Source organism: Hibiscus syriacus, unplaced genomic scaffold (genome assembly GCF_006381635.1).
Source record: "Hibiscus syriacus cultivar Baekdansim isolate YM2019G1 unplaced genomic scaffold, ASM638163v2 tig00002237_pilon, whole genome shotgun sequence".
Classification (NCBI taxonomy): Eukaryota; Viridiplantae; Streptophyta; class Magnoliopsida; order Malvales; family Malvaceae; genus Hibiscus; species Hibiscus syriacus.
Window position 1 is genome coordinate 7,249,131 of NW_024061918.1, and position 9,741 is coordinate 7,258,871.

General features: G+C 33.9%; 1 protein-coding gene across 2 annotated transcripts; it reads left to right on the plus strand.

Annotated features, from left to right (window-relative positions):
• The first annotated feature begins 2,916 nt into the window (after positions 1–2,916).
• Positions 2,917–6,098, plus strand: LOC120142735 (subtilisin-like protease SBT3.5). Of its 2 annotated transcripts, none has more exons than XM_039157249.1 (10): positions 2,917–3,095; positions 3,171–3,262; positions 3,334–3,431; positions 3,509–3,664; positions 3,732–4,402; positions 4,479–4,570; positions 4,687–4,929; positions 5,010–5,124; positions 5,212–5,404; positions 5,484–6,098. In XM_039157249.1, the coding sequence occupies exons 1-10, from the start codon at positions 3,006–3,008 to the stop codon at positions 6,035–6,037; spliced, it is 2,304 nt and encodes a 767-aa protein (XP_039013180.1). In that variant the 5' UTR covers positions 2,917–3,005; the 3' UTR covers positions 6,038–6,098. The 2 variants fall into 2 exon arrangements, with proteins under 2 accessions (XP_039013180.1, XP_039013187.1); XM_039157256.1 differs by having other exon boundaries at positions 2,918–3,095; positions 5,487–6,098.
• The last annotated feature ends 3,643 nt before the right edge of the window (positions 6,099–9,741 follow it).

A 9,741-nucleotide genomic window follows, 5' to 3' on the forward strand; every position in this document is an offset into this window, starting at 1 on the left:
TGTTCATAGGGCCTCCATCGTAAAACGAAGTCCTACCAAACTTGTTCAAAAGCCGGCTTCAACTAAAACTGCTACCTCATCATCTAGGGGACAAAGTTCTATAACTCCAGCCATTCTTTAGGTATGAATGACATTTCTTTGTCCCCATTTTGTTTTGCTAAAAAATAAATTCTGTGAAAGAATTTTCATTCATCATATACTAACTAATGTTCACTGTTAACTAACTACAGATGGCTATAGCAGCACCTGGTGTGAGTACATTAGTTACTAGTTGACTCTCACTTCTAGAGAGAGACACGAGATCTTAGACAAACTTTTAAAATTATAAGAGGGATAAACTTATAAAATTTTAGGGACGAAATCATATTATCAATCGAAAATACAAAAGAATATCTAAAATAGATATCAATTTGAAATTTTCAGAAGGGTAACTGGCTCCACCCACCCCAATCGGTTCATTCCTGCTAGTGCTCACCTCCCTTCATGGATAGTGGGTTTGCCCTTCATTCCAGAAGTTCGATGGCAGCTTTGGTCATCTCGGGCTTTATTGCACTACTCAAAGCGCAACTTGGTCCCCTGCTGCCATTAGATCAGCAATCGTTACAATAGGTATGTGTCTGTCTATTAACTTTCATAATAACTAAACCATATAGAACTTAAAGTTTTGCACTAATCTGTACACAAAAACCCTCATTTTATGAACTAATAACATACTAAAATTTGCAGCTTGGAGGATTGATCCATTTGGATAACATATCATAGCCGAGGGATCACCTCGTAAATTAGCTGATCCGTTTGATTTCGAACGGTGGCCTAGTGAGCCCCAACAGAGCAGAAAAACCTGGTCTTCAACGTTACATGGATACTTATAATACATGATTTCATGTTGGGGACGAATCAGTGGTGGATCTAGATATATTTTGATGGTGGACACACATATGTTAATCATATAAAATTTTTGAATAGGGTTGGACAAAAATAAAATTTCAGGCTAGACACATCAATAAAAATAAGTAACTAACCAAAGAAAAATTAAATTTTAGGGTGTGGGTAGGTGTCTACCCTCATGAACATGTGCATTCGCTACTGTGGCGATCTTATAAGATTTTAAGGATGGAACTTATAAAGTTTTAAGGACGAAAACATATTATTAATAAAAAATACAAATGACATACCCACATATATGAGAATTTGAATTTTTCGGGGACACTCGATCCATCCTTGGCTGTAGGTTACCGTGACTTCGCCATGTCACTGGTTGTGGGACTAACCATTGCATGCGTGACTGTCAAACCCTCCGTTCTGGATGTAACTTCTCGTCTGTCACCATTCCAAACCTCAGAAACTCCATTTTTCTGACAAGAAGAGTAACTAATGCTGGTCCTCCCAACTTCAAATACAATGTTTTGATTTTCAACTCCACATAGCCAAAACGTCTCATTTAAAGTTACAGTCTCCAACTCCCACAAAGTAATTACAGGATACTATTTGGCCCCCAACATGGACAGACCATCTTCTTATTTCTTTTTGAGATACAAGTTGGATCACTATCCGACAAATCATGATTGTTTTGTATGGCTCAATTGCATCTGTATCTTTCCTTAAAGGAATGCTTTTTCTTTTTCCTTTTAAAAAATGATAACACTAGAGAAACGTGGATATAAAAGCAAAAGCTAAAGCACCACTTTGAAAATTATGAAATTGGATTAAGAAAGGTTCTAAAATGGAGGTGGATAGGGTCTACATCATTAGCGAGAGTCCAACTTTCACTCATTCTTGGACCATTCATTGGAAGACTAGCAAATACTTTAATAATACAGATTTCTGAAATCTGTAATTTAGTAATCAAAATTATTGTCAGTCCGACCTGGATTAGTTTATTCAGTTCATGTAGACATTCAAGATTAACCTTTTTCTTTGCATAAAAAAGAAAAACAAAAGTGATTTCCCTTCGTGTGCATGAACCAAATATACTGTGATATAATTGAAAGCATAACCGAGTGAGTTCTGGCCTACAGTAGCAGCAGCAACTTTGACTAAAAGGAAAAGATAAAGGAAAAGGTTGAGGAAGCGATCATTTTAACCTCTCAGGAAAGTTTTCCATTTTTTTAAAAAAAAGAAAGCAAGATAATTTCCAACATTTTTAGGAAAGTAAATAGAAAATAAGTTATGTTCCTTCACATGCTGTTCATGATTCCCAGTTCATTATAAAGTAATTCTTGCCCACGATCACGTGTGTATATATTCTTGCATTTCTAGTGATTGATTGTTGAGTTAATTACGTCCAATGTCCCCAGACTATGACCCTCATTTTAAATTAATCCTTAAACTTTTCAATATTCCATTTTCCCCTCAAACTTTGACTCTCATTCTAAACTAGCCATTCAAGTTTTGAATATTCTAATTTCATTCTAAGCTCTGACACTCAAGTCTAAATTGGTCCCCAAACTTTTGAATCTTCATATTCATCCCCAGATTCATCCAATATGTAATTAGTTTCAACTATAGTTTAACCTAAATTTTCTTGAAACATATAATGATATAACTTGGCCTAAAGATTCTATTAACAAGGGACGTGATTTTAGTATATACATATAGTTTGGGATAAAATTGGAATATTTAAAAAGTCTGATTAACAATTTAGAATGAAGGTCATAGTTTGGGGATGAAATTGAAATGTTCAAAAATTTGAGGACTAATTTAGAATGATAGTCATATCTTAGGGATGAAATAGAAACATTTAAAAGTTTAGAGTCCAATTCAAAACGAGAGTCATACTTTGAGGACATGTAAGCAATTAGCTCTTGATTTTTTTAAAGCATAAAGATTGAAAGTGTGGTCTAAAAAGTATGTTCCCCACTCCCCCTTTGTGCTGTTGAAGCTTTTCTAAAGGATATAGAGATTACTGAATTGTTTCCATGAAAAGTCCTACGAATAAGCCTATGTTCTAATGTTTGAAAATCCCAGAACTGAAAACTCTTTACATTTATTACTTGTAAGATCAGATGATGTATACCAAATTAAACTTGTTTGTTGTTCTCACTCTTGTCTCAATTCAATCTCATCTTTATTTTATTGAGGCTGCCACGGGTAATGTAAGTGTATCAATAGATCATTGTTTTGTTTTTTGCTTAATTTTGATGTTGTGCACACAAATGGAAATGTCACAGGTGTATATTGTATACATGGGAGAAAAAAAGAATGAAGATCCAGCTATAACCAAAATGTCTCACTACAAAATGCTGTCCAACTTGTTTGGAAGGTACTATAATTTTACAGTTGCTCTAAATTTCAATGAAGAAAACAACACAATCTTTGGAATTTGAATTTCAGCAAGGAAGCAGCAAAAAGTTCAATGCTTTATAGCTACAAACATGGCTTTTCCGGGTTTGCAGCGAGGATGACAGAATCTCAGGCAAAGGAAATTGAAGGTGATATAATTCCATGAAACAAATTGGATTGGCTGCTTTTGCATAACCTCCAATACATTTTCATTTGCGAATTGCAGCATTTCCCGGTGTAATCCAAGTGATACCGAATCACATTCGCAAGCTTCATACAACCCGAAGCTGGGAATTCATGGGGCTAAATGACCATTCTTCAGAAAATCTTTTAAGTAGAAGCAACATGGGTGAAGGAATAATCATTGGTGTAATAGACTCAGGTAATAAATCTCTGCACTGTTGGAGGCTCAACATAAATGCTGATGAATTTGGGAACCATGCTTGCAGGAGTGTGGCCAGAATCCGGGAGTTTCAATGATAAGGGCATGAATCCAATTCCGTCTCATTGGAAAGGAATATGCCAAGGGGGAGAGCTTTTCAACTCCTCAAACTGTAACAATAAACTTATCGGAGCTCGCTGGTTCATCAAAGGTATTTTGGATCAAAACCAAAAGGCGATTAATACAAGTAATGGGGAGGATATTCTCTCAGCAAGAGATAGCTTAGGGCATGGCACTCATACAGCTTCCACAGCAGCTGGTAATTTTGTAGAGAACGTAAACTACGAAGGACTAGCTGATGGTTTGGCCAGGGGAGGGGCTCCAAGAGCTCACTTGGCAGTTTACAAGGTTTGTTGGTCTTTTGGATCTGGAGGGTGTACTGATGCGGATCTTCTCAAAGCATTTGACAAAGCCATACAAGATGGAGTCGATATTCTATCGGTGTCCATCGGCAATTCTATACCTTTGTTCTCATTTCTAGATCATCGTAATTCGATTGCAATCGGTTCCTTCCATGCCACTTCTAAGGGAATTACAGTAGTTTGCTCAGCAGGGAATGATGGTCCTACTGCAATGACAGTTGAAAACACTGCTCCCTGGATTATTACCGTTTCTGCTACTACCATGGACAGGGTCTTCCTGACAGCAATCACACTAGGAAATAACCAGACCCTATGGGTAAATTGTCATATATATCCTGATTATTCAAAAATTGCAATCCTTTTTTTTCCATTAAAATCATAATGTCTTGCAGGGGCAATCTGTTGACACTAGAATACATAACCATGGATTCACTAGAATCACATTCTCCGATCGTATTGCCTTAAACAACAGCGATGATTCAGCGTCAGGCTTCACTTTTTCTGAATATGTCGAATGATTTTTGATGTATATATTCCTTTTCTTACATCCTGTGTGACACATTCATATATATATATATATATGCATTCATTGTCTTCCAGCATGTGGTGCAAGCGAGGAAGTCTCAATGCCACATTAGCAGCAGGGAAGATCATACTTTGTTTTTCACAATCAAGAACACATAACATATATAGTGCTGCGATTTCCGTGGCGGAAGCAGGAGGGGTAGGGCTTATTTTTGCGCAGTATAGCACCGATGGGCTTGGCTCATGCCAATTTATACCATGCATTAAAGTAGATTATGAAGTAGGGACTCAGATGCTTTCCTACATAAGAAACGCAAGGTAGTAGATAAATTAAGAAGAAAGATAATAGCAGTCTCAACATTTAAAGTCCTTCACCTTTTCTTCATCCCTCTGTTAAGGTCTCCAACTGCAAAGCTTAGTATGCCGAAGACGGTCATTGGGAAATGGCTATCTCCAAAAGTGGCAGATTTCTCAGCCAGAGGGCCTAGTTCAATTTCCCCAGCAGTTCTGAAGGTAAATCTAACAAGCTATATATACAATTCCCAAGGGAAATAATAGAGAAATATCCTTAACCAATCATTCTAATGTCATGGTATGTAGCCCGACATAGCCGCGCCAGGAGTGGACATCGTAGCCGCATATATACCGTTTGGCGCAGAACAAACCACTGGTTATGCACTAATGTCAGGAACTTCAATGTCTTGTCCTCATGTTGCAGGCATAACAGCTCTAATCAAATCAGTACATAAGAACTGGTCTCCAGCAGCTATTAGATCAGCTCTGGTCACCACAGGTAAATCAATTCAACTTCCAAGAGTGACATTGCTTCATTCAAAATTGAAGTCACCACAATGTTTTATTCCCCAAAACTGCAGCCTCCCAGACAGGAAGAGACGGATCATATATAGCAGAGGAGGGTTCAACTCGAAAGGCAGCTGACCCTTTTGACATTGGCGGGGGACTAGTAAATCCGAATAGAGCAACCGACCCGGGGCTCGTATATGACACCGAAACAGACGATTACGTCAAGTTCCTTTGCGGCACTGGCTTCAGCAGCAAGTCAGTGAGTGGTTTAACCAAAACCAATGCTAATTGCACCAAAGATAGGTTTAATGAGTTGAACCTCAACCTCCCATCCATCACTATCCCATACCTCAGAAGGAAAACTACAGTGACCCGAAAGGTAACGAACGTGGGCGCCGTTGATTCGGTGTATACATCCATGGTGCAAGCTCCACAAGGCGTGAAGATAAAGGTAGAGCCTCGGACATTGAGGTTCAATGAAACCACCAAAATTCTGTCATTCAGAGTTACCTTCTTATCGACTGGGAAAGTGTATGGGGATTATAGATTTGGGAGCCTGATTTGGAGAGATCCCAACCATATTGTCAGAATTCCTGTATCGGTACGAGTTAGTTTTGTTTAACTCGTAGCAGGATGTTTACGATTTTAAGATACTGAATTATATATTAAGGGTAAACTATATCAGTGACTGCCTAATTATAATCTCTTTTCATTTTGACCACAATTTTTTTAATTCTAGTCAATCAGAGCACCTAATCATTTAAATGCATTCAATTAGAGCGCTTGTCATTAATAATTACCGGAAGTGATGACGTGACAGTTAGTAAAATTGATATAATTACATATTTGGTCACTCTTACTTATATATTCTATTAATTTTATTTTAATTTAATAAATTAAAATAAAATTAATCTTCTAATGGGGTGTTACAATGTGTCACCATTCAATTTGATGATTTAATTTAACATATTTACTTTGTACCAATCAGAGGGTGACACATGTCACCCCTCTAGTGAAAAGAAAATAACGAACCCATGTCACTTGGATAAAAGGAAACCACTCGGCCAAGCTAAATGTTTAGTTTAAAATAAACTACATACAATATATATCTTATATGTAAGGCAAAAATAAATTAAAACTTATTGTTTGGAATCAAACCCAAGCTAACATTGAAAAATAAATTTTACATTTATCTTAAATTTATATATTAAATTTAATTCAGACTTAACATTAATATATATATATATATATATCTTAAATTCATATATTTAAAATATAAATTTATTTATATAAATTTTATTTATATATTAAATTTAATTCACATTTTTATATATTTAAAATATATTTAAATATATTTTATCTTAACATTAAAAATAAAAAAAATAAAAAAATATTTTATTTTATATATATTTAAAATATAATGAAAAATATATTTTTATTTTTATACATTTAAAATATATGGAAAATATATTTTTATTTTTATATATTTAAATATATTTTATCTTAGAATTAAAAATTAAAAATATATTTTAAATATATGAATTTATATTAAAAATATATATTTTGATGTTAAGACGTGAATTAAATTTAATATATGAATTTAAGATAAAAATAAAATTTATTTTTCAATGTAAACTTGGGTTCGACTTTAATTTTCTTGGCCTTAAATATAAGATATATATTTTATGTAGTCTGGAACAAAACAACTAGCTTGGTTGAGTGGTATGTCTTCCTTCTTATCCAATTGACATGGGTTTGATTCCCTTGTTCCCCTAGTACAAAATAAATATATTAACTTAAATTAAATTAAATAATCAAATTTAATGGTGACACATGACAACATCACATTAAAAGATTAATTTTATTTTAATTTATTAAAATTAGGATTAATTGATAGAATATATAAGTAAGAGTGACCAAATATGTAATTATACTAATTTTACTAACTGTTACATCAGCACTTCCGTTAACTGTTAACGTTAAGTAGCCTGATTGAATGCATTTAAATAGGTGGGTGGTCTGATTAACAAGAATTAAAAAATAGTGGTCAAAATGAAAAGGGGTTATAGTTGAGTGATCACTTGTATAGTTTACCCTTATATTAAAATAATCGTTTTGATCAATAAACTTTTATAAATTACGAGATTATTATTAAATTTATCAAAATGTTATAAAATGATCATTAAATTATATTCGACTATTATAAAATATAAAATTTTAATTTTAAAATGTGTTTTTGGTTTGCTGAGGAATCCAATTACAAAATCAAGTGAATCTTACACACACTTTTATAAGTTGGCTAAAATACACCATTTTACACTAAATTTTACTCTCTCCTATTTTATTTATTGTACTTTCAATTTTTCTAATTTACTCATTCAACTTTTAAATTTCTCCTGTTTTGATCACTTTGAATTATTTTATTATTTTTTGTATGATATGACATATTTTTATTTAATATAAAAATAATTTAAAATATAAAATAAAAACAGAAGTTGGTTGGACCCACGGCTGCCCGCTATAGATGGTGGTCGTTCGGTCCCATATTTCATGGGTCGGTTCGCCTTGACCCTTAGTGTCCAAATATAGTATTGGTTTCACTGGAAAATGTCCCGAAACTCGTGAATTTCAAGTGAAACATTTTTTCTTCCACACTTTCAATCTCCAATTCGTGGACTTTGGAGCAAGTTCCGATAAAATAGAGGTCAGATTTAGACTTAGGTTGTCGAGGCGAAGCGACCCATGAAATTTAAGACCAAATGGCCACCATTTACGACAATCGACGACAACAGGTGGTGGCGTCTGACCACCTTGTTTATTTTATATTTTAAGTTATTTTATATTAAATAATAATAAAAATACCACATCATATAAAAATAATAATAAAATAATTCAGTGTGATCAAAATAGGGGAAATTCGAAGGTTCAGTGAGTAGATTAGATAAATTAAAAGTATAGTGAGTAAAATAGGAGAAAGAGAGTAAAGGTGAGTGAGCAATTCGGAATGCTGAGGGTGTTTGGACTGGTGGTTTTGCGAGGAATAATTGAGCCTGTTCTATGCTTGAGGCTGAGCTGTGGGGTGTGTTGGATGGGTTGATGCTGGCGTAGGACTGTGGGTTGAGTGAGGTTATCGTCGAGCTGGACTATAGAGACGCTTGGCGGGTGCTTCAGAAAGGTGCAACCATGGAGAGGTTATCATCGTTGGTTCCGCATTTGCTGGAGTGCATGGCTCGTGGCTAGAAATTGCAATTTGTACATGTCGTTCGGGAAGGTAAAGTGGCAGATCACATGGCGAAGCTTGCTTGGGGATGGCAGCATGGTTTGAAGGTCTTCGAGTCTCCACCGGCAGAGGTTCTAGCTATCATGCAGGACGAGTATCGGGTTGAGGTTTAGTTGTTGAGCATCTCTCTTCATTCAAAAAAAGAAAAATCAATATATATCATGCATGTCAAATTTTGAGTGAATTAGAAATATGTATCTATTAACGTTATCTAAATGTTTTTACAATATTGATATATAATGGTAAAGATAACTTTAGATCAATAAGTTAAAGAATAGATTGAATTTAAAAAAAGATTACAACTATAATAAATACAAACATTGATAAATTCTTAAAATATTAGAATGGGTTTGGAACGTGTAATTTTGTTTGAGTGTAATTACACAATTCTATTGTATTTGGAAAACCATGGTAATTGGTTTGTTAGAGAAATGTGAGAACTGATGTAATTATGCATACATTACACCCTTCATTTTTATAACTAATATTATTTTAAAATGTAAAGTTCTATAATTATTCAATATAGTTTTTATTACCAAACATGACATTGAAAATTATAAAAAAATTACCATTTTTGTTATTTAAATATGTCGAATTAGAATTTATGTATTTACACTTATAATTATTATGATATATATTATGGTGTCCAAAAGTTCCCTTACTCATAAAAATAAAACTTAGGAAATGTGTGAAGGTGCACTTATTTTAATGAAAATGTGTAACCCCAAAAAAATTTTGACAGTCAAATTATTATTAATGTTGAAATAATTTCTTCAGTCTAACCCATTTACATTCAGTGACTAAATTTATATACAATTCAGATAACTAAAAGTAGTTAGCCTCCTAACTAGGTATCGAATCTGTAGTAATTAATTCATATCTACCAACTGCTGCCTCTTAACACTCCTTCTCAAGTTGGAGGGTGAAAAAAAACGTTTTTAACCCCTAACTTGAACACAAGATAACTTTGATGTTGAATGTTTAAATACTTTGTGAAAATATATGTCATTTGTTCTGTTGAATAACAAATTTAGTGTTGATAAGAC

Coding starts and splice junctions, on each gene's coding strand:
- LOC120142735 (XM_039157249.1), top strand. CDS start 3,006: ATGATGTATACCAAATTAAACTTGTTTGTTGTTCTCACTCTTGTCTCA. Junction 3,263..3,333: donor CTGTCCAACTTGTTTGGAAG/GTACTATAATTT, acceptor TTTGAATTTCAG/CAAGGAAGCAGCAAAAAGTT. Junction 5,405..5,483: donor ATCAGCTCTGGTCACCACAG/GTAAATCAATTC, acceptor TCCCCAAAACTG/CAGCCTCCCAGACAGGAAGA.